The sequence below is a fragment of the Centruroides sculpturatus genome, unplaced genomic scaffold, assembly GCF_000671375.1.
Source record: "Centruroides sculpturatus isolate CEXI.00-Female unplaced genomic scaffold, Cexi_2.0 scaffold1660, whole genome shotgun sequence".
Lineage (NCBI taxonomy): Eukaryota > Metazoa > Arthropoda > Arachnida > Scorpiones > Buthidae > Centruroides > Centruroides sculpturatus.
The window spans coordinates 17,695-44,131 of record NW_019385752.1 but is presented as its reverse complement, the minus strand read 5'-3'; the positions used below and the strand labels follow the sequence as shown (position 1 = coordinate 44,131).

Sequence of the window (26,437 nt, the reverse complement as noted above, 5' to 3'; positions counted from 1 at the left end):
TACAATAATATATTTATAAATTTAAATTTTTAAAACAATTTCACAGAATGTTGTTATATAAATTCCATATATGATGCAATAGTCTATAGAGAATGAACTCCCTCACCATGGTCTACCAGTAGCTGAGTGGACAAAATCACTAAACATTGGTAATTGTTGTGGGTTCGTACCTTCCCAATGGGCTGGTTATGTGTTTACCGGATTTTCTTCACGTGTTTAACATCTAAATAAAGGATAGTCTCTTATAAAAAGTCCTCCCAGAAGCACCCTCTTGGCAGATNCGTGATTTAAAATTTTTAAACATTAACATTCGACGGTATGAGAATGTTAACTCTAAACAAATATGGCGACTTCCACAATTTTAAACACGTTGTTTGCCAATTTTTCTAATCCTTTTAGTACATTACCTGTTAAAGGAAAAACTTGTAAAAATACTGTTATTGTAACAAATGAAAAAAATCTTATCTATATTGTTCGTGTAAGTAGCTTCAATTTTCATTTATTTTAAGATTCTTAATTTTACTTAATTAAACATAGATCTAGCCTTAAATCAGAATGTAAAATTTTACTTACTGAACTTATTTTTTCGTTTATCATGTCATATCGTGTCATATATATTTATATATATAAAGATTAAAAATATAAATCAACAAATTACAAAAAAAGGGCCCATGAAGTAAGGATAAACTTTTACTTTTAATTTAAACTTTTGACAACCAATTTTAAAGCAATTTTTTATTATCATATCTACAGATAAACCATGACTTCACTTTGATACCATAATCTTCACAGAGTTAAAATCTTATAACAGATGATGTATAAAAGAATTTATAACTATACTTTTAAAAATAAATTTTAACAAAGAAAACAATGACAAAAGTAAGTAAATTATAAATGGATCAAGATCATTTTAATATTTGTTGCATGTCCTTTAAGAAAAGTACAGAGAAATTCACTTGCATATAAGTATCTAGTTAGCGATTAAAAACTTACAGGAAAAAAAATTACTGTATTACATATTATTGGCAGTGCATTGCCAATTTAGATTAGGAACAATTGGCAAAATGGTTTCCAGCAGTCAGTGCAGCTGCTCATAAGCTACCTTTTACATTTTTCTGCTGCAAAATTTGATCGATTTGTGCTTATTCTTGAAGGGTCTATTTCTGGTATAACTCTGAGTAATGATCCAAATGAAGAAAGCAAAATTAATGCACAAAGAGTATCAGAAAATGTAATTTGGCTTTCCTATTAAATTTATTTCCCAATTAGAATGGGAATTTCCTAAAATGCACCCCACTAAATGGGGTAGTCCCATATAATTTTTTACCTATGAACAAAAGTGGCTGTTTGTATTAATGTATTTATGAATTAATGTATTAATAATTTTAAAATTTTTAAATATTTGTAAATATAAACGAACTCCGAACAAGATGAAAAAAATGCTGTACAGATTATACTTATGACTAATGACTTAGCTACTTGACATGTGGATGCAATCTATATTTATACCTTTAAACAGAAATATAACTGATAATCAAGAAATAAGCAAAATTAATCTGTCTAATCTCGAATCTTTGTGGGTCGGATACAAAATTATTTAAGAGTTGACCCGGATATGTTGGTTTTCGTCTCTTACCATTCGGTAATCTCCGCTCCATGATGAGCATTTATGTATATATAATATTTATTTAATGCTCGATAGCAGTAATGAAGGGATATATATATATATAGTATTTGAAATAGTAGCGAATTAATAACTATTAAGACTATTACCGTACTTTCCGGCGTATAAGACGACCCCCGACTTTTGAGATTTTTCCTGGGTTAAAAAGTCGGAAAATACGGTACATAGTAAAATTAATTTTTATAGGTCCGTCTTGGCAAAAACATTTTCTGCATAATTCGTTACAATCTACTTTTCATATAAAATTAGAGACTTGCGATTCTTATTTTCGGATCAGTTTACAGACCTGCTTCAGGCCTGTAAAACGTTTATTCCGTGATTAAAATTATTGCTGGAAAAGGACGAATAAAGTGTGTTTTTTATTGTCAAATCTCTGGTTATTTATAAAAAACGAATTGTTTTTGAGTTGGCTATATTTGGGCTACTTTTTAAGAAAATTTTTGATTACGAAAGGTAAAACATCTGGCAACGTGCTAGAGACTAATTTTCAGAAGGAAGTATTATAGGTTGCCAGATAGCCGTAAATGAATTTATTGTCGAAATATTTTAAATAACGTTTTTAGGAAAGTAAATAATCTTAATTTCTACAAAATATTTAACAACTAACATTAAAAAATAAGTAATATATTTATAAAAGATGATTTAAAATTTTTAAACATTAACATTCGACGGTATGAGAATGTTAACTCTAAACAAATATGGCGACTTCCACAATTTTAAACACGTTGTTTGCCAATTTTTCTAATCCTTTTAGTACATTACCTGTTAAAGGAAAAACTTGTAAAAATACTGTTATTGTAACAAATGAAAAAAATCTTATCTATATTGTTCGTGTAAGTAGCTTCAATTTTCATTTATTTTAAGATTCTTAATTTTACTTAATTAAACATAGATCTAGCCTTAAATCAGAATGTAAAATTTTACTTACTGAACTTATTTTTTCGTTTATCATGTCATATCGTGTCTTATATATTATATATATAAAGATTAAAAATATAAATCAACAAATTACAAAAAAAGGGCCCATGAAGTAAGGATAAACTTTTACTTTTAATTTAAACTTTTGACAACCAATTTTAAAGCAATTTTTTATTATCATATCTACAGATAAACCATGACTTCACTTTGATACCATAATCTTCACAGAGTTAAAATCTTATAACAGATGATGTATAAAAGAATTTATAACTATACTTTTAAAAATAAATTTTAACAAAGAAAACAATGACAAAAGTAAGTAAATTATAAATGGATCAAGATCATTTTAATATTTGTTGCATGTCCTTTAAGAAAAGTACAGAGAAATTCACTTGCATATAAGTATCTAGTTAGCGATTAAAAACTTACAGGAAAAAAAATTACTGTATTACATATTATTGGCAGTGCATTGCCAATTTAGATTAGGAACAATTGGCAAAATGGTTTCCAGCAGTCAGTGCAGCTGCTCATAAGCTACCTTTTACATTTTTCTGCTGCAAAATTTGATCGATTTGTGCTTATTCTTGAAGGGTCTATTTCTGGTATAACTCTGAGTAATGATCCAAATGAAGAAAGCAAAATTAATGCACAAAGAGTATCAGAAAATGTAATTTGGCTTTCCTATTAAATTTATTTCCCAATTAGAATGGGAATTTCCTAAAATGCACCCCACTAAATGGGGTAGTCCCATATAATTTTTTACCTATGAACAAAAGTGGCTGTTTGTATTAATGTATTTATGAATTAATGTATTAATAATTTTAAAATATATATATTATTTTATGTCTGAAAATAAGATTGGTAGAAATTCAGAAGTGTTTATGAAATTATTTTAATCTATATTTGAATTTCAAAACTAATTTCTTACTTTTTTATATATTTAGATTATTTTTTTTATTATTGTTGTTATTGTTAATTTATTTGATTTAAAGAAGTTTTGTTGTTGAGCAAACCAAAACTTTAGGTTGAACACCATTAAAAACATTAAAGGTTAACAAAGAAAAAAGTTGTCTTTGACATCCTTTTCAAATGCCAAACAGGAACTTCACTTGAACATTAATAATGATAATATTGAGGCTATTCAAGTAAAAGGTCATGTTCAACTATAGATCCTGTTCGACATTTCAAAAGGATGTAAAAGGAAACTTCTTTATTAATTGTTCCCTTCCTACTTCTTTGGTACTTTAAATAATCCATTATAAAAAAGAAAAAGTTTAAAATTTCTTTGCAATAAAAAATAACTATAGAAAAATTACAAGCATGTAAGTGCTATTTAGTTAAAGTTATTCCAAAATGCATATTAATATTGAAAGTTAAATATTAATTTTACTTTTTAAATGAATGGTGTATAGCAGTATAGCATTAATTACCCAAGATAATTTGAACAAGATACTTTTATTGAGTACAAAGAAAGAAAAAAGAATTACAGAACATTTTTATTTCAATGTGATTAAAACATTATTCTGTTTAAGATTACCATAGACAAGTGTCTCTTAACCTTTCCTTAAAAACTATTCCATAAAAGAATTGTTTTAGTAATATTTTTACTAATTGCCTTCTAATCAAATTTATAAAAATAATATACTTTATTATTTGTTCATGATATTTAAAATTAACTATTTATTTACTTAAATTTGTTACATGTATTTCCATTACCTTCTATCACATAGCATTACTTATATATGTGACTGTATTCTAATATTCACACTAAAACTATTTCTCTCCACCTTAGAACTAATTTTTCACATTTAAGGAATCTATTTTTGTCCCAAGAGGTGATGTTGCCTCTGTTAAGAAACATCAATAGAAAAAAATATAAATAAATAAGACCAGTAACTGAAATGATTAACTTGGTTTTGAGTAGTTCTGTGTGTTCAATATCACTTTTAATAAAATTTATATTTTATAATTAATTTGTAATGCAGACAGAATATACACCTTACTTGTTTTGAATGGTTTTTCCAAATGTTTCTAGCTTTCTTAGAAGTCTTCTTCAGGATGTTGTCTATCTAGAACATGTATGTTTTAATTTTTAAAGTTTATTACCTTAAATAGACAAAATCCTGAAGAAAACTTTTCTAGAAAGCCAAAAACATTTGCAAAAACATTTCAAACTGCTGAAAAACACGTAAGATGTATATTCTGCTTGTATTATTCCTATTCCAGTTTGGATCTCATAATTATTTAATCTGTAATGTAACTGAAAACTGGAAAAGTCTATTCCATGGGTATAATTGAAAGAAAAGAATCTCAAAAGTTGTTAAAGGTGGTGTCAAGATACTTATTGAGATTTCATCTTTGTCATCAACTCATTCTCATCATCTTCTGTCAGAATATACTCCAACTATCTACAATTAACCAGTAACCGGTGCGAAAATTCTTTAAAATCGGCAAACGTTTTCGATTCCCCTCCTGGGATCTTCTTCAGGCTTACTTTATTTTAGCTTTCGTTGTAACCGGATTCTTTAATTCGAATGTTTTTGAAAAAAGCCATTTTTGGAACGTGGCGTTTTTCGAAATTTTTTCGAAAAATGGCACGTTCCATATTTTTCAAAAACATTCGAATTAAAGAATCCAGTTACAACGAAAGCTAAAATAAAGTAAGCCTGAAGAAGATCCCAGGAGGGGAATCAAAAACGTTCGCCGATTTTAAAGAATTTTCACACCGGTTACTGGTTAATTGTAGATAGTTGGAGTATATACAACCTGGTGTGGTGAGAAAGCGCATTAATTCTGTCAGAATATTGAATGTTATTGATCTAAAAATGGGATTAAGAATCCAGAAAAGCACTCAATCTGAATAAATACCTTTACTCCTTTAATCGCTTTTGAGTTTCTTTTCTTATATTTAATCTGTATTATTGAAATAATTTTAAGAAGATATATGCTGAATAAATACAATCTCGTAAATACATATATTCTAAATCTATTTTCAAAATTTTCAATTTTAATAATTATGCTAATTTTTGTTTATTAATGAATATTGATGTAATAAATGGAAAAGTTCTTATGATTACTTGTAAATAATACATGTATGTAATATAGAATATGATAAATACAATTATTATCATAATAAATTAAAGAACTAATGATAATTTATGATTTTATTTAAGTTTATTAGAATTTCTTAAACTATAAATTATGTTGTTTATTAATGTCTTTTGCAGATATCTGATAAAAAACAAATAAAGAGTTGGTCATCAAAACAGTCTTTTCAGTTCACTTGTCCAACTGTTTTTAATCCTGTGGAAAATGAATATTCTGTTGTTCAGAATGGAACTGTAAGTAAAAACAGAAATTATTTTAAACACTATATGTTATATATATATATAAACAACAAAAAAGAAAATAATGAAATAAAAAATTATGAAATTTGTTATTGTAGAATAAAGACTTTTAATAGTGTTAATTGATTCATAAACTGCCAGATTTTTCATAAACTACTATATTTCTTTGATTCTAAGATTCACTAATTGTTAGAAGCATCCATATATAAACACCACCTGAAACCCAATGCATAGTAAATAGACTCCCACAACTGCTGTAAATAATCAGGCTATAATTTTGGAGATATTAATTATAAATTACGAATGAATATGGCACTAGGAGGAGGCATTAAGTGCAATCTTGGAGATAGAAGCACTCTCAATTTAATGTAGACAATGTACAAATTTTTTTTTATTAATTAATCTACAATAGAATAAATTGTAAATTTACCTATAGATTTTATTGAAATGTTAAAATAAAGAACACAGTATATTAAAATTCAGTCTGGAAAAGACGACTTCATGGATTTAAATGTAGGAATGAAACTCAAAATCAATTAAAAGAGTCAGAATATTTTGGGATTTTTAATCCCATTAAATATTCTGACTCTTTTAACCAATTTCAAGTTTCTTTCCTTACAAAACACATTATATTTATTCTTCCCAGTATTACTTCTGTATTCTGTTGAATATGTGTTGCATTTTTCTGTTTAAATATTGCATCATACTTTTTTAAAGATATTTTAATTGGCAGAGTGCAAAATTTTAGTTGAATATGACATAACTGAAATAACAGCAGAACAAATGGGTGTGATGAAAAATTTGTCTGTGTGTAGGCAATGACAACTATGCCACATGTTTTTATGAAGTAATCAAACTGGCAAGATTCTTTTTCATTGAATATAAGACATTAATAACTGTATAATGCATCCTAATTTTAGAGATTAAAATATGAAAAAATATGCCTTAAAATCAAAGATTGTAGTAATTTTATGCTTTATATCCACTTTGACAAAATCTTTTGCCTGAGAAAAGTGATAATATACTGTTGAAAGTATTTGCTCATATAATTTATGTTTATTAAAGAATTTTAATACTAAAAGACAGTTTATTTAGTGTGTTGTTTATCTAATTTGGCATCAAGTGTGAGTTCAAGTTTTGATAATTTTATGTTAAAATAGAAACTAATGTTTGAAATAATTTAGGACTAGAAATACTTAATTTATTAATAGTTTAAATTAGATGATTTTAGACTAATTTTTCAATGTAAACATTTATAAAAATAAAGTGATGAATTTTGTTGATTTTGTTTATCTTTAGATTTTAAGGAAGTGGACATTTGATGAAGACAACTTTGAAAATGTTTCAAAAATAAAAGTATGTATTTTTGATTATTAATTCATATATAAAAAACATGTAAGCTATATTTTTGTACTATTAATTATAAAACAGTTAATGAGCTTCTTTTGTAGAAACTTAATTTTCTAACCCAGGTTGGTTTCCTGAGTCGTTAAGGTGACTACCAGCTTACCACTCTAGTCACTAGTCCCTCAGGATCAAATTTGAGTTGGTTGAAAAACCCCAGAAAACTTTTCAGGGGTGGTCCGTCTAGATGTGTCTGGCTCCTTCTCTCATTTCACATGCAGCCACCCCATTGTGGGCTTGACTGAACTCATAATGGGCTTACTAAAAAAAAAGGTCCTTTTAGTGTCCACAGGGTGGTAAGAGTTAAAAAAAAAACTCAGATTGGCTATCAATCAAGACTGTGGTTGATGGTCATAGTATATAATTTGTCACATCATTGTTATTTAGTAATTGAGATACTGGCATTAGCATTCTTCTCTATGTGATTTTCTGTAGTCCACTTTTGGTGTACTCAAAAATTGAAGAAATAGTGTTTTGAAGACATGCTTAATGTTTGATTGTATTTAAGAATATAAATGTACTTTTTGACTAAAAAAATATAAAAAATAAACAGAAGGAGAGTTCATCAGTTATTAAAGTTAACATTGACTTATCAGTACATAAATGAAAATTGATATTTAATCTTTCATAAACCAATGCACTTCCCAAATGCTTGCTCTCATTAAAATGTTGTCTAGCTCTATGCTCCTTGTTAAGTAATTAAAGATTTCAAAAACTCTTCTTTTTCACATTTTCTCTCTGACCTATGGTTTAAGCTTAAACACAATTTTGTCTCCAAACTGTACAATATTTGATCAGTATTAGGATTCAGCAGAATTGAATGATTTGAATTTGTAAAATATTTTTTTGAGTGTACCATGAAAAGTTGTTTTCTATAATATATTCTTGTGACTACATTTGAATGATATTCTTCTTCTTTGGATTTTTTTACTTTTCTAATGGTTTACCTTTGACTTAATTTTTCAATAATTCTTTTACTCTTTTTCTCTACATTGCCCTCTCTTCTCAGCCTCCTTCTGTTAGTCCTTTCTTTCTTTGTTTATCTTTTGTTTTTTTTTTCCATTCTAGCCTTGTTCATCTGTGATTTCCTCCTCCTTCTATGAGGTTCATTTCATTGACAATTTTGGTATTCTTTCTGATTTTGTTTTCTCAGATTTTATGCTATTCCAGTATTTTTCTCTATATTATTAATAATGTTATTTCTACTTTCATAATTTGTCTAATTTTCTTATTTTTAACTTTCTATTTCCTTGATTTTCCTGTCGACCTTCACCAAAAATCTATCTCTGCTGCTAGAAACTTATTTGTTTATTACGAAAGTTTCTGTTCTGTATAACATTACACTTTTCACTAATGTATTATATAATAAATTATTTTTTCACTAATAATATTTTTATTCCATAGAACAGAGTTTATCTTTCCTATGGCTTTTTAACAGAACAGAATTCAAATTAAAAACAAATTTGATAGAATCAGATTTTGGAGAGCTCTTTTTAGAACAAGTGTCAAAACTCACTCTAACAGTTTGTTTTGTTTTGTTTTAGTTTTTGTGCAAATGGGTAAAAATATTGGTTTTAAAAAGTATACATTAGTTTTTAGGATAAACTGTTATTTTGTGTTTCTTATACATAAATTTATATAAATCAGAAAGGAACCTGTTAATGTTATTTGGAATCAGAAAATGAATAAGGTAACCAGAAGAAGAGCATTTTTGAATTTAACTGATAGCTGTTAAGTTTTTCCACTTAAACACTCGATAGTCCAATATACTGTATTTACTCACGTATAAGATGATCTTGCATATAGGACAAGAAGTGATTTTAAAGATCAAAATAAAGTAAATTAGATCTATTAATATAAGGACCTTGAATAAGTTCTTGCTGTTTTTTTGTGAAAATTAACACTTTATTTAAAAAAAGTCGTAATAAACACGTCACTGAAAGTATTGTCCATCACTAGCCACTACTTTCTCCCATCGTTCTGGCAGCATTTGAATTCCATGTTGGAAAAACGACACGTCTTTTGAGGCTATCCAAGAATCAACCCATTTTTTGGCATCTTCATAAGAATGGAAGTGCTGCTCAGCCAGGCCATGTGCCATTGACTGAAACAAGTGATAATCGGAAGAGGTGATGTCTGATGAATACAGCGGGTGGGGTAGGACTTCCCATTTAAGCGTTTCCAAGTACGTTTTCACCGGTTGTGCAACATGTGGCCGAGCATTGTCATGTTGCAAAATCACTTTGTCATGTCTCTGCTCATATAGAGGCCGTTTTTCCTTCAATACTTGGCTCAAATGCATCAATTGTAGTTAATAGTGATCTCCCGTGATGGTTTCATTTGGTTTGAGCAGCTCGTAATAAACTACACCTACCTGATCCCACCAAAAGCAGAGCAGAAGCTTCAAACCATGGATATTTGGCCTTGCTGACGATGTTGATGCATGGCCGGGCTTACCCCACGATTTTCTACATTTAGGGTTATCGTAGTGTATCCATTTTTTGTCACCTGTCACAATACAATGCAGAAAACCTTTCCTTTTCTGCCATTGAAGCAGCTGTTCACGTGAAAAGATGCCGTTCGACGTCTCTTGGCTTCAACTTGTACGGCACCCAATGTCCTTGCTTTTGAATCATTCCTAATCCTTTTAAATGTTTCGTAACTGTTGTGTGATCAACTTCTAATGATTCTGCAAGTTCAGCTAGTGTCTGACATGAGTCTTCATGAAGTAATGCCTCTAATTCCTCGTCTTCAAACTTTTTGGTGCGCCAGATCGTTCTTTATCTTCAACATCAAAATCATTATTTTTGAAGCATCTAAACCAATCTCTGCATGTTGTTTTCGACAAAGCATGGTCGCTGTAAGTCTCAACAAGAATTCTGTATGCTTCAGCTGCAGATTTTTTTTGAATAAAATAGTGCAATAAAATTCCCCACAAATACTCTTTTTTTGGCACGAAACTTGACGTGTTTAACACAATGAAAAAATAAGTTGTTTACACTTCGGTGAAATGACATATACTGAATTTCAAGGTCGCTTATTGTACTTCCTTACAGATGCGTCACCATCTAAAAATAAACACGTGTGGTTCTGGTAACGTCATCTGTTAAAAAACAGCGAGAACTTATTCAATGTCCCTATACAATTCTAATTTTATTTTGTTTAATCACAAATAAAATATCAAATGCATGTAAATACACTCATTGTCCCACAAAAGTTATATTTAAACTTTAAGGAAAAATCTTGTAAAATCGTCAACATAATTTGTTCATGTAAAGCTGGACAATCAGGGACCTTTTTTGCCAATTCTTAAAAGTTGATTACACTTATGAGATTCTCTGAATTCTGATTTCCGAATAATCATCTGTTTTCACATGGGAATGGATTAAAACTTATATTGGGCTCCTGTGTGATTTGGAATTTCAATTTGGAATTCAATTCAAAAGCTTTGCTTTTCCTATTGCTATTCATTTTTATTCCTGACAGTACACAAGAATGATTCAAACGACCCAGATAAAATGCTTTTGTTTTTAAACACAAAAGGTTGAGCATCTGGTAAAAAATGCGAGTACACAGTTCACAAAAATGATTGCAAAAATGCAAAGAATCCTTTACTATATATGCAAGTGAAGGATTGTTTGTGATAGTATGACCTAGGTTTTTGAAACAGTGAAAAACGAATCTTATATGCGAATAAATATGGTATTTCTAATTTAAACCAGTTTTGTTGGATTTTTTGCTGTTAAAAATTTAAAAATATTTGACTTTATATTAAATGTTTTATTTTGTTTGTATTAAATTTCTGATATTTTAATGCATTATTTCTAAAAGCATTTAATATAATAACATAACTTTTTTTAATAAAATGAAATAAAGACAACTTTTTATAATGAGACCAAATTTTATTTACTAAGTTCAACTGTTAGCTAAATTTGTCTCAACTGGATTTAATACTGACTCTATAGCAGGGGTGGCCAACCTTTTGCATACCATGCGCCAATTTTTGTGATAGATGAGTTCAGATGCGCAGAGGCGTACCGTGAGTGTTAGCAGCCCGGGGCGGAGAAAAGTTTCGGCCACCCGTTAACTAGGTATTTCAATTTATAAGAAGAAACTATTTATAATCTATAATTTATAAGAGAACTATCTTACACGGGGGTAGCTACACTACCCGTATAAAGTAGTTCTATATGACATCAGAGGTGTAACGAATGCATAGTGTAACGTGCAAGCAAAAAAAAGAAAAAGAAAAAAAAAAGGGTCAACAGGTCGATTGCACCGAACCGTGTATGCAGTGAATTGTTGCTCAGAAACGACTAAAGCGCCACTTGTAATCGTCCAATGCGCCAAGTTTGGGCATGCGCCACGTGTTGGCCACCCCTGCTCTATAGTCTACAGTTTAAAAAAGTAATTTATAGTACTGATTTCAGGAATAGTATCTAGTCTAAATCAAGACTTAGATCACTCTATACTAGTAAATCCTTGCCTTTGAGTAAACAGTGGACTGTTGTTAACAACTGTTGATCCTGTTTAAAAATATACATAAAATTTAATCTTTATACTATAAAACAAAAACTATATATTTTTTTCATTGTTTACTTTGAAAAATAACATTTAATTTTAATATAAATTTTTAATTTGTAACATGCTTTTTTTCCTATACAGTTTAAAGAAATAATTTATAGCCTAATTGAATTAGATGATACTGAACCTATAGTTGTATTCAACAAAGGTGAATGCCAATTTCTTCAACATGCGATAAGTAGTAAGAAAGATGATAAAGTTAATTATATTCAAGATGATGACATTTATTGGGTTGATGGCATTTCTGAAAAAGCAAAAGTTTACATTGTGTTGCTCTCAATAAATAAAGATGTAAGTACTAAAATTTAATTTATTTTTCTGTTTAAAGTTCTCAAATTAAAAATTGAAACTACAGAGTGATTTTAGATTATTGTTGAGATTTCCATGTCCATTCCTGTAATTTTTCAAACAGAAACAAAAACATAAAACTGCTTACAGAATATGAAAGTTTAACTGAAAAAGTTTACCAAAATAATTGTAATAAATGATGGAGTCAGACTTTTTTCTATTCTTCTTACATAAATGTAAATTACACAAAAAAATATATTTTTCTTTCACTTCTGACTTTTGGATATTATATAACTTCAATAAATTTTTAAAACATTAAACCAATAATGATTAAAAAATTAAAGCTAAAAAAAAGGTATAAAATTGGGAAATCAGTTTGCAGAAAAAAATACTTTTTATTTACATTACTAACAAGCTCCCCAAATGCATTTCGTCTTCGTGTAATTTACGTTTAAAGTTTTATTTGGTAAACAAAAAGTTTTATTTGGTAACACTGAGAGATATGATATCATACTTCAAAATGAGTAAAAAAAAAGTTTTATTTGGTAACACTGAGAGATATGATATCATACTTCAAAATGGAGACTATTTAAGAGAAAGTAATGTATTTAGTTTGGTTTTTCAAAACAAAATTCATTACCACAATGCACTATTACAGAACTCAGTATGGAAAAAATCCATTTTAAGATAATGCTATCTGACATTGATTAAAGCAATTTCAAGATATTAGTAGCATTCCACATCAAAAGAGAACAGGAAGAGTATCTTTTCAGTAAAATATACCACATATCACTATTTGTAGGGTTACTCATAAATACCTCTTTGTCTTTGTGCTTACAAACTGCAGATTGTGCAGGCTTTCTAGCCAAATAAACTTGCTGTTCCAATTTTTTCAAAAGTCTAAGCCAGGGGTTGGCAACCTTTTGAGTCGGAAGAGCCAAAAATTACAATTTACAAAATTTCAAAGTTTTTAAAGAGCCACAAAATTTTTTCTTGCCAACAATAAATAGTACTCGCATAAATAAAGTTTTTGATAAAAAAAAAACTAATCTATTTATTCAGAATTGTCTTGCGTCGAAAGCGAATTAAACCTCATAGAAACATCCGACGACGGCGTCATTCGAGAGCTTCCGACAGACTGACGACAGTGACGACGTGTGTCACGGGGGAGGGGTGCGATGAAAAGCGAGTACAAGTGGCTGAGAGATAGAATCGGTGCCGAATCCTCGTTAATCGATTCAGAACGATTTTTAAATGTTTTTTTTTATAAAATAAATAATATTTGCGTATGGAACTAAAGAGCCGCAGCTTCACATCCAAAGAGCCGCAGGTTGCCGACCCCTGGTCTAAGCTGATGAAAATTACTTTTGAAGATGGAAATTAAATGATAAAGCAATATTTTACATATTAGAGAGCGTAAATTGTTCTGATATAGAATACAGAGATAAGAAACCCTCACATTATTTGAGAAATTGAAAGAGACAATTCAAAGATAAATTTTTTGTCATGTTTGTAAGTTTTGGGGCTCTTTCTCTTTGTAGAAAAAATTGTGACATTGGTAACCTATCTAGACAATGTTGCAGGAGTATTTGTTATCCCAGTTGAAAGGTTGTCAGCCAAATATGGTCTTTGCACTACCAGTTTGGATTCTTATTGTCTGAATTTCTTGACATACATTTTCCTGGATGTTTGGTTGATTGTAGTGGACTAATTCTGTGGCCTCTGATTCCAGTAGGAAGAAATCAAATGGCATAATATCAGGTGCTTATCTGATATGCCAATTGATTTCTTCCTATAGAAATGTATAAATGACATTGTTTTAATGTAGCTATTTAAAATCAAAATCAATTACTTGCATTTTAAAAGTGATGCATTAAAAATTCATTTTCAGTTGATTATAATTATTTTTTCTTATTTTCTAAATGTTCAGTAACAAATCAAATTTAGCTTATTTATTTACTAATTTAAAAATTATGAATTATATAAAATAATATGTTTGAATATGCTGTTATGTTATTTTAAATATTGTTAATATTATTTATATAGTCATTTATTTGTTCCTTTTTTATTTCAAAGCATACCACAAGAACACTTCATTGGATGGTGATGCCAAAGACTAAAAATGCCTCTTTAATACAACAGTCTGTGATATTGAAGAAGGAAAATTTTCAGCCACTTACTTGGTGTTTGCATCAAGATAAAAAACAATTAAGGTTTTTATTATTGTGTATGTATTATATTATAAAGTATTATTGTATACTATCACTTTTGTAGATGTTAAATTTATTTAAAAAATATATATATAATTATTGTAACACTGCTTTTTTTTAATTATTTTTAATAATAGGGTCTGATGGAGAATTACACTCTTATGAATATGGAAGTAATGATTCAAAAAAGTTGCATAGTTTTAACTTGGTTGAAAATTTATCAATTATTTTGTGTCCATTGAATACAAATCATATTGCTTTACTTTCTGCATCAAAGACACAAGAATTTGAAGGTAATTAGATATATATTTTTTATATTTTCTGTAAATGCTGTTCTTATTTATTTGAATTATGAAATCGTTTTGCAGACATTTATAGAATGATATTTAAAATTTATAACAAACTTTTCAATAAAAATATTTCGATACATATTTACTAAAGAATTTGTGCCATTTTTCATATAATAAATAATAATTACACTAAAAAAATTGTGTGTTACTGATATGGTAACTGTTGTCTATCATACATAAAAAATATTCTATTCATTTATTTAAATAATGAATTTTAGGAAAGAGAAGTACATTTATGTTAATGTTGTTAGTTCTGTGAAGTGTCTACTTGTTTTGAATGACCATTAATAGAATTTTTAGTATAAGTAAGATAGGAACTGTGATTTCAGATTGTAATAGTATTCAGTGCTGGAGAAATAGTTGTTGTAAAATTAAATAAATAATAGTTTTTGTATAATTTTTATAATTATTAATGATGCAACGAATAGGTAATCTATTTCTAGGTATTCAGTTTTCGGCCGAATACTGAATACCTAGAAAAGGAGTAAGAAATAACAAAAACACAGTAAATTAATCATTTTGGTAACTTTTATTAATGCTGAACATACATTTCAAGTTTGAGAAAGTGCAATTTTTTGCTTATTTATGTAAAAGATCAAAGGAAAAGTAATATAACTAAGTTATTTTTTAAGAGATCAAAAAAAGGTAACAAATCAATTGAAACTACCTACTTATTATGTAGTTTAGTCATCTATATACTTGTATATAAAAGAACAAGTCCTGATAGGATAATTAACGCAGAGCCAAAACTACTGGTGCTAGAAACTTAAAAATTTGAGGGTGTGTTCCTTTTGTAAAGTTTAGGCATGCTAAGAAACAATTTTACGAAATTCAACCCTAAAGGAGTGAAAAGGGGTAAAAAATTTGTATGAAAATTTTTACTGCATGGGCACATTAGATTGAAACTTAGGTCATAAAATGTGAAAATAATAATAATTAATAATCTGTAAAGCATTTTTATGAAATCATCCCTTATTATAAACTTGAAAATTAAATTAACTTTTTTGTTTCATTGTAGAAAATTATTTATCATAACTGAAGTTCCAGACAGCTTGGTAGCCTGAACAGCCTCAGGCCTTCGCCTGTGCACACTAAGTGAATTCCATTACAAGCATTAAGCTTTCTGAAATCTATGAGAACAATTATTTGGCGTTGACGGCCATGAATTTTGCACAATAAGCTTCCTCGACTTGTTCAATTATGTTACAACTCAATTTCATATTTATTTTCACATTTTCACTTCGCGGTCCTTCTCTGTTCTTTTTCTGTTATTTACACATCAGCATCATTTTATTGTTATCTACATTTGATATCACTTATACTACATTTAATTTGAAGTGGCTGTGATTTTATCTAAAGGCCATGACACACTAGGCAATTTTTCTGGGAGACAGAAAAATGTGTCTCCTGGGCAGTTAGGGAGTCAGATCACTTTTATTTTGGGAGACAAAAAGTCTCCTTGTTGCACGCTGTAACAAATGAGCATGCTTAGATTTATCATTTGATTACAGCTCTTGTTTACAGCACAAAAATAAAAATGGAGGATACTCACTCGTGGATTGTGGACAGAACATGACAATTGATTTCATCAATTCAATTATATGAACCAGTTTATAAGCACACTATTAAAGAATATGACGACAAAGTAGTCAGCAATACAGGCTTTTGCACTGTTAGCAAATATTTACAATTACCAGGTAAGAAATATCAATCGTATGATTTGGGCAACTTGTCTTTTTGTGTGCTCAAACATTGCCAAATGTCAGTAGATTTTTGCTGCTCAGAGATATCTCTGGAGCAAGAAATTGCCTGGTGTGTAATGGCTTTAATACATTATTTCACATTACTTAAAATCTTGAAATAAAAGTAATTATTCATACTCCAATAGTGTTATAGACTTTACAATTAAGTTATTTTTAATTGGAACCACAGATAAAATCTAGTGTAATTTCAGAATATAATTAAAATTATCTTTGTAATAAAACTTTCTGTAATATTTTCATAAGAATCTTTTTCATAAATAATAATAATAATAATAATAATAACAACAACAACTTTTTAATCGTGCTTTATAATTTATTTCAGATCCTTTTGTTGAAATATGGGATTTTAAATTTTCAATTGCAAAAGAAAAGAAAGTTGTACACATTTTAAAAGAAGACATTCAGGTGATTTTTAAATATATTTGCAAATATAATTTATTATTAAATCATATCAAAATTATACTTTACTACAATCAAATCTCAATTTAGTGTCACCATTTGTTTGCCTCAAAAATTGTCATTAAATTAAGTACAATATGAAAATATATATATAATAATATGGAAAATAAACAAGATTAAGAGTTTGAAAACAAGGATTTAAATATGATAATATTGATTGGAATGTATAAAATCATACATGTAATAATTTAGATAGTAAAAAAGATTTTTATTTTTAATACTTTGGGGGAAAGATCCATGCACAACTATTCATTGGTGCTATAAGAGAATGATGCAGTTCAGAAGGATACTGCATCAATGTTTTATTGTAAGTTATTTTTAATATTAAATATTTACTTTGTGAAATTTTAAAAAGGCATTTTCTATTAAAACACAAGAGAGGAAATTAACGTTTTCTATCAAACTCACAAATAGTGAAAGCTAGTTCAGAATTAAATCTTTGTTTCTTATAAATTGAGAAAAATAATGATAAATAAAACAATGATATTCTATATATTAAGTTCTAGTCATACATAAATCTGCTGCTTACTACTCAGATGATTTGTCTTCAATAATTCTTTTAAGGTTTAATTATGTTATCATTATAAAAGGATGTAACTATACTGAAAGATCTGATTCACTGGCATTAAATACAGTTATAAAATTTTATAAATAATGTGAGAGACTCAATTGTTCTTATCAGTTTAAACAGTTAAATATCAATTTAGAAATTACATCATTAATAAACAAATTCTGAACACAGTTTTATTTATTTCATCAACTAACATAAGTATGGAAATACATCTCTTTATGAAGCATTTAATTTATATATATCTGTATATAAATATTAAAAGCAAAATGTTCCATTCCCGCCAAAACTGAAACCAACACTTTACAAAGAAGCGGTGTGTAAGTAGCCCCCTTTTTCAAATTTTAATATCGACTCAAAATAATTTAAAAAGACAAATTACAATAAAACTGTTTATTATCCAACTATCAGAAATTTCACAACATGCCAAGGAAGAGAGGAAGGAGCAATTAAATAATTAAAATTATAAAGGATTTAAAAATATATATATAAATGGGGAATATCGCGCTTCTGACAATCGCTGCGAGTGTGTGGGCTAAATTTGGAGAATCCGTGCTTCTCGCATGGACAACTGTATGTGGCCGGCTCGCGTCGGAAAACCTTTTGATTTATTCGTGTACGCACCAGACGAAAAAACAAAAAATATTGTGTATCAACGAGCACTCCAATAAATAAATAGAATTGAAACAACACTTTGAAATGTTTTCCCGATGAAAGTGAATAATAATAATAAGTTTCAATAAAAATGATAAAATGAAAATTTAATTTTATCATAACGAGTTTGCTTGAATTTCGTTTCTTCTGAGATCGCAGCAATGCGCGACGGGTAAGCTAGTAACTTATATAAATCTAGCTGGAGAGTATTTTGAAGAATAAACATTCATATTTAAGAGAATAAACAGAATAAAAACATTCTAGAAACAAAATTTATACAAAATATAATTAGCAAATACCTAATTATTTAGCATGTAATTTATAAATTTAAGATTATAATTTTGTATCCATAATACTAATGATACCTGTAATCTATATTTTTCAGATGGCTTATTTACATAAACATTTATTTATTTTTGATGGAAAAAATTTATATTCTATGGAATGTGATATTAAATCAAATGTATTAACTTCTCTTCTTGCGATATCATCACATTCAATTAAAATGAATGAAGATAAGACTGTGGTTAATTGGAATGATGATAAAACTCTGACCAATAAGAATGATGAGAAAATTGTTGTTAATTGGAATGCCAATGAAGAGGAAGTAAGTCTGTTTTTGAATAATAATTTTATTATAACTTGCCTTTTGTGTTACTTTAAATATTTATATGGATATATTTATTTAAATTTATTTCTTTAAATATGCATAGCATAGTGTATAAATATCAGTCATTCCATAAGTAATGTCATTTTTTTATCACTATGAAAGAAAGAATGCAAATACACCCGGAACACAATCCTCAGTCATAATATTCACCATCTGATGCCATAACTCTCTGCCATCTGTCAACCAATTTTTGAATCCCTGTCTGGTAGAAAGCTTTGGATTTTGTTGTAAAAATCTCAGACGCTATTTGCCATACATCTTCCACATTTTGTAGTAGTTTTCCTTCAAGATGGTTTAGGAGACTGCAAAACAGATGGAAATCCATTGGTGCAAGATTGGTGAATAGGGAGGATGGGGTATTTTCTCCCATTGAAATTCCTGTAATATCATGCAGGTCATTCTTGTCATGTGTGGGTGGGCATTTTCTCTTTATGATTGACCAGTGCAGGATGTTTCTCCAGCTATGCAGTCTGTAGCCATTCCAACTGCTGAAAGTAGATATCCACTGTGATTGTCTGTTTTGGTGGCAACAATTCAAAATGATTGATACCATGCATATCCCACCAAACACACATCACTTTCTGTGGGTGGAGTTCTTGTTTTTTTCATTGTGCCCACCACACCACTTTTAGATATCCACTGGAATCTGTGATTAATATTGTGGTTTAAGATCCGTGTTTTGTCTTCTGTCACCATTTTGTCCAAAAATTGCTCTCTTCTGTGACAGATCAATAGAGATGTAGAGATTAATATGCTACTGCCTCTGCTCGAGTATCAACACATGAGGTATCCATTTTCCAAGTTTTGACACATAACCAAGGTTCTGCAAATGTTAAAGGTTGTAGGGGTCAAATGGAGTGCTGTGGCTAATTCTTCAACAATTTGCAATTGATTTTCTTCAACAGTTACCTGCAGAAGATCATTGTCAAGCTCAACAGGACTTCTTTCTCATGACATATCAGTAAGGTTGGTGTTTCCCATCTGAAATTTTTTGCAAACACCAAAGGTTTTGTGCCCATATACAGCATTAATGTTTTGTATCACTAAGGTTGCTGAATGTCTCTGATGGAACTTATAAAGAATAACATGCCCTATGTATTCTTCAGACATTGCCAACTGACACACAAATTTCTGTGGGCTGATCACATTCTGTGCACATGTACACAATGAACTGTTCAATCAAATGCTAGTATTATAACTTTGATATAGTTCATAATTTGCTCATCATATGGCATTGATTGTATGGATATTCAAAAAAATGACATTACTTATGGGATGACCTGATAAAATATAATCTAATCAGAATATCAGTTAAAGCAAATCATTGTTAATATAGTTAATGAATGATTCTTTGGTATGCAACATCAAATAGTTATATGATAAAATAAACTCTGTTTTTTTATGTCACTTTAAAATTTAGTAACTTTTAAAAGTTAGTAAATTAATTAAAAAGTAAAGTTATTAAATTAAATTCAACTATTTATAACTGGGTATATGTTAATAAACTCTTTACATATAACAAATATCCAGCAAGAAGAAACTGCATACAAGAAAGCAAACACTTTAATGGGTATCATCAGGCTAACCAACTTTTACAGTTGTTAAAACAAACAGAAAAGTCACTAGAAATAGGTGAATACTGTCCATGTATTTACAGAAGTGACATAAGAGAGGAAGGGAGAGAATTAAATCTTACAACCCCCCTCTCTCATGTCACCCCTCTTTTAATATGTGGATGGCAATCACCTATTCCTAGTAGCTTTTATTTTTGTTTTAACAACTTCAAAAGTCAGTTAGCCTGATGATGCCCATTAAACATGGATGAAAATGTTTGCTTTCTTGTAGTTTCTTCTTTCTAGTTGTGTGTGCAGAGTTTTTTAAAGTTATTAAATTTTTCTTAATGTGAAAAAACAAAATTTATTGTATAATATAGTTATGATTTTTGTTCCAGATGAACATTATGACATTATAAATATTTAATTTTTTTGTTATCTCCTAGACAAAAATCGAAATTAATGTTATATGAATTTTATTTTGATTAAGTTTTCCCATTTCTTTTTCTGTAAAACAGCTGATATTATACTACAAAGTTTAAAAATATTTCTGATGTATTAATATACTTACTTTTATACTCTTCTTTTTTATTATATGGTATCTATCATTTTAAGTTTATAAAATAATGAGTTTTAACTAAATAATTCTATATTTATAGGTGTAGTATTTCTTTCAGCAAGTAAAATATCTGAAGTTTAAAACACACTTTATTCCATTCTCTATTCTAAATATGCATTTTGGGTTGATGTAAACTCTCAACCCCTTTACTTGCCGAATGAAATACTACACCTATAAATATAGGATAATTTAGTAAAACTTTTAAGAATACAGCAAACCTATAATTAAGATTTATGAAGTAACTTTATAAAAATATTGAAATAATTAGGGTTTAAATGCCATGATATCTACAGTAAAATAATTAAATTTCAAAAATTAAAGGTAAATTATTAGTTTTTCTTAGAAACATTTATAATTTAGTGATATTTCTCATTTTCTGATAATCCATATACATGTGAATATTTAACATTAGTATTTCTGTAACAATAACATTATAATTTCTAATCACAGAACCACTTCAACATCCAGTAAAACATGAAAGATGAAACACAGTTTGCCTCAGAAAACAATATAGAGTCAAAATTAAATCAGGATCAGCTCATCAGATCCTCTACAAATTGGAACCTCATCATGCTTTTAGAGTCCATTGAAATATTTAAATTCAACCTTGGCTCTAATTGCATAAACACTAATACAATTGTCAAAAACATGGAAAGTGTGGTATGTAACATCATTATGACCTAGATAGATCAGCGCATATCTTTAACTGACCTGTTCAAATTTGAATGCTACACAAATATTTTATTCAATTCATTCCAATTAGAAACGAACTATTTCAACCTGATGGTGGAATTAGGTGTATTCTGAATATGTTTGTGATGTGTTTCATCTTTCATGTTTTTCTGAATGCTGAAGTGATTCTGTGACTAGATATTAATATATTTCCAGTAATAGAGAAGTACAGGTAAAAGTTTAAGATCACTGTCTCTCAGTGTTAATAAAGTTTTAATAGCAATCTATTATACACTAAAGTTTTGACGAGTAAAGCACAAAAATAAACACAAAATATCTCACAAGCACTTCCAACATGTATAGAATGTCTTCTTCAGGCGAAACAAATTTTAGAATGTTGATATAAAGTTTAACATTAACGTTAATATGTTCTAATTAGAATATTTCCTTTTGACTATACATACATAGATAAGTCTTAGTCCATTTTTTGTCCCTTCACACACTATACAAGGCATAACAATTCCCTCAGCGAAGTCAACCTTTCTTTGTAGGCTATCATTTGCCAAAAAATGTAAAATAGTTACAAAAGTTTTGACTATACATATAGGAAATATAATTTTCTACAAATGTCATATTTGTCCTGGCAGTTTTTATTTAATATAATTATTATTTATCTTAATTTTTCTCTGCTATCGCTAGAAGACTTTTGTAACTTACTTTTTTGGCGAATGGTAGCCTACAAAGAAAGGTCGACTTCACAGAGGGAATTGTTATGCCTTGTATAGTGTGTGGAGGGACAAAAAATGGACTAAGACTCATCTATGTATGTATAGTCAAAAGGAAATATAATTTTCTACAAATATCATATTTGTCTGGCAATTTTTATTTAATATCACTTTTTTGTTTGTTTTATCTGTTTTATCTACTGTCTTTTTAATTCCTCAACAGATTACTAAATTACTTCATTTTCATTATTGCTTCACATACTTTATTTAATTTGTTCTAAAATTTATATATTGATACAATATTTTCATTATACAGCATTAATTTACTATTTATGCTTTTATATTTTTGTAATAATAAGTAAAATAGCTAGATAGAATTGATGTTTTTAAAAAATTATGATTTAATTGCATGGTCAAATATACTTTTAATAATAAATGAATCTTCTAAAACAGGGATTCCCAAACATTTTGCTTGTTGGTTCCTTTTCATATTTAGACTGATCCCTTTCTGTATTGACCAAATTTCTGATTATAGGTTACCTGTACAGTCGACCCCCCTATAACACAGTAGATACGTTCCGTTCTTTAAGAATCAATTTTGTACGAGTCCTTGTCAATCACAGCCCGACACATGTGAAGTTTACAGACTATGGCTGTTTGAAAGATTTTCTTCCATAAAATTAATCAATTCTAGACTAATTCGACTCAACATTTCCAAAATATGTATAATTTTTTTGGGAATAATCCGTATAAACTATGCTATAAACAAAAATTGTAGGATTACTTACTGAGTGTGCACCGTTCGACGTCACCATTGCTCAAGCTTGTTTTTGTCGCGGAGCAGCGCACCAAACGGTGGGTGATTTCTGATAAGTTATTTTTCTGCGAAAACTTCGTTGAACTTTGGAGACATCATTAATATAAATAATTTTTATGGCCATTGAATAAGAAATGTTTCTTTCACAAGAAATGTATAAAATTACAGTACTGTATTAGACTTACGGTTCCTAATTTACATACTGTACAGACAATAGTAAACTCAATTTACCCGCCTAAATTCTCCGTAGCGTGGCGCTGGGCGGCTGCTCGATGATGTTTTACTGAATTATAGGAGTTTTTCTACCAGGTTTGTACAGATACCGTTGCAATTTTTTCGCCGTCTTATAGGAATCTTAATTATAGGAACCCAAGTTATAGGGGGTCTACTGTATAGCTGATGGCTTAGACAGACATAGATGGCTTAGCATAGATAGATAAATTGCTAAAAAACAACAATTTACAATCACTAGCAACACTTTATTGTTCAAGGAGCTGCCATACTAATATGACAGCTCCTTGCTTGTCATGTGAAAGCTATAGGCAAACCAGTGATATTTATGACAATTCTCAATTAAAAAAAAAAAGGCTGACCAAGAAAAAGTCTTAAACTTTATTCTTTATCTAGTGATTGTTCATGTTGTGTAGTATTTGAGTCTGATGTGCCTGTTTTTGTTTCTTCCAGTGGTCAATGGCTTTAGACGTTTTTTTTTTTTACTCCATTTACTTTTAAACTGGAATGGGATGGCAAAAGAACTTTGTTATGTGAAATGCCTTTCTGTGCCACACCCATGATTGATGCAAAAGACTAAATTAAAAATAAGAATTAATAATTTATTANAATAAATTTTACATATATAATACCTATATATAGTTATTATATATGTAAAATTTTTAAATATAACAAAAATAAATTTATTCACTGACTTCCAAACAATATCTGTTTATTAACCCTCAGATAAATTGATTGGCCTCCTCAGTAACATTAGAAACCAAGTAGAGAACAGGTATTATAGAGCATGAAAATAAAAAATACCCTGATGTTAAATAGCTTTCTATTAGATTGTTTAATTATGAAAATTAAAAACAGTTATTTGATTTTAAAAAATCTTATCTACAATAAATTTATTAAAATATTAAATTACAAACTTATAATTATTGATTGTAGATACAAATAATTAGTAATTCCTGTGCTTTTTTGATAAATAGGTGAAGAGAAATTTGTTATTTATGGTCAACTCCTCCACTTCTGTTTGATTATTTATAGCGTCTCAAATCTATTTGTAGCATTCATATTTTTTCATTTACATAAATTGCTGAATATATTTGTGCTTCATCATTACTTAAAAATTTTCATTTGGTTGATGATGATTTATCATCATCAACCAAAGCAGTTTAATATCTATAAATAATTAACAACAGAGCAAAGACATAGATTCTTTGTTAAACAATAGAATATTTAATACAAATGTTATAATTAAGTTTAAAAAAACTGAGAAGAAAAATAAAATATTGTTTTTAATTTTAAATTGTAAATATTTATTTTTCAATATAAAAATTTAACAGAATAATCTGAAAATACTCTCTGCACGTTTCTATTTTAAATGTTATCAAATTGCTCTGCTACTCTAGTGCCAAGAGTAGCTTGCGTAATAACTAAACTGTCAGACTTCTGCCAAAGTCTAATAAAATTCACATGTTTACTCTTCTATGCAAATTGGATTAAAAATGATTCTGCTTAAAATAAAACTTTTTATTTGATATTTATAGCATTATTATTTATTTATTTATTTATTTTTGCTTTATTCTTACGTAGAATTGGGAATGAATTTTAAATTCTTTTTAATTTTAAATAAAAAATAACCTATTTGTATTATTATTTTCCCAGCTCTGTTATATATAACAGAGGGAAAGTATTGCAATCAGTCAAAACATGATCCCCCTTCAAGACGTTTAAATTTTTGGATTCTGAGACCTTGAAACATCAAGAAATGCAGAAACATTTGGGGTTTTTTTCTGTGTGTATGGGTTTGTGTGGGAGGGGCACAATTTTGCTCACTCTGAAGATTAATAACTCTCATGCTTTTTGTCAAAAATTTCTGAAATTTTGCAGGGAGGTTTGTGTATTAGGGTCATTGATGCTATTAAATTTTGGTGGTTAAAGGTAGAGGGAAGGGTCATGTGTCATATCTCAAGTAGGTCAGACTTAATGATGATTTTATTGTTTAATAGCATTTACAAGTTTTTATAAAATTTGACCTACCTTCAGAATTAAGTTCTTTGCCATTTTATAATAATTAAAAATATAAAGACATTTTTTAATAAAATATCATAACAGATGGCACCATACAGTTTTAAATGATGCTGAGAAAGATAAGCAACTCATTTCTGGATTTTATTTATAAGAAATCATTCATAAATACTGTATAAGGAAGGAAGAGAGTCATGAAAGTTCATCATTGTATATAACAGAGAAGGGAAGGTGTCAAAACTAGCTTAAAAAATGTACATGTAATTGATGGATGTCCACTGATAGTTTTTGTACTAATTTTAATTTAATATTTTAAAGTAAATATTATATTGAATAATCCACACCCTCAAGTAATCTGCACATCCCACTTTTTAAGATACTGGTTTAAAAAAAAGGAAAAGCTTTTCCAATTTAATTTATTACATATTTAACAGATTTTACTAATTTACGTGAGATTGTAACATAGTAACAATCTCACAGTATTAAAAAAATTTATTTGTACATCTAGTAAAGATAAGTTATATGAAACTTGTGGTAACGTAAAGTATTTTATAATGAGTTAACTTTTAATTAAATAGATGTGAGACTACTTCACATTATTTAATTCACATCGAAGATAGAAAACTGTTAACCGACTAATAGCTTTGATTAAGAGTTAGTAAATAATAATAATAATAATTTATTTCCAAGGGAATTTCCCCTATTTTGGGGGGTATACATATAGTAATATAATTTTACATTTTATTTTACATAATTATATAATAAGAAACATAGTAAAAGAAAAATAAATCAGTAAATCAACATGACTTAACAATATAACATTAGTTGATGTTTTAAACAACTCAAAAAATACAAATTGTCTTAGTAATTCATTTTCTAGGATTTAAAATTGTGATGATAAG

At 28.5% G+C, this 26,437-nt stretch overlaps 1 protein-coding gene across 4 annotated transcripts in view; it reads left to right on the top strand.

The window, feature by feature from the left end:
* The first annotated feature begins 295 nt into the window (after nt 1–295).
* Nucleotides 296–26,437, top strand: part of LOC111641787 (nucleolar protein 11-like) — a 38,389-nt gene continuing 12,247 nt past the window's right edge. Inside the window, exons 1-8 of one of the 4 annotated variants that reach the window (XM_023388007.1) lie at nt 296–478; nt 5,830–5,943; nt 7,249–7,305; nt 12,019–12,228; nt 14,302–14,452; nt 14,573–14,728; nt 16,871–16,953; nt 18,615–18,836. In XM_023388007.1, coding sequence (XP_023243775.1) covers nt 344–478; nt 5,830–5,943; nt 7,249–7,305; nt 12,019–12,228; nt 14,302–14,452; nt 14,573–14,728; nt 16,871–16,953; nt 18,615–18,836 — 1,128 coding nt within the window. In that variant the 5' untranslated portion in view covers nt 296–343. Of the gene's footprint in view, nt 479–827; nt 880–1,600; nt 1,643–2,170; nt 2,518–5,829; nt 5,944–7,248; nt 7,306–12,018; nt 12,229–14,301; nt 14,453–14,572; nt 14,729–16,870; nt 16,954–18,614; nt 18,837–26,437 lie in introns of those variants that run through there. The other 3 variants (XM_023388010.1, XM_023388009.1, XM_023388008.1) reach the window with 3 other exon arrangements.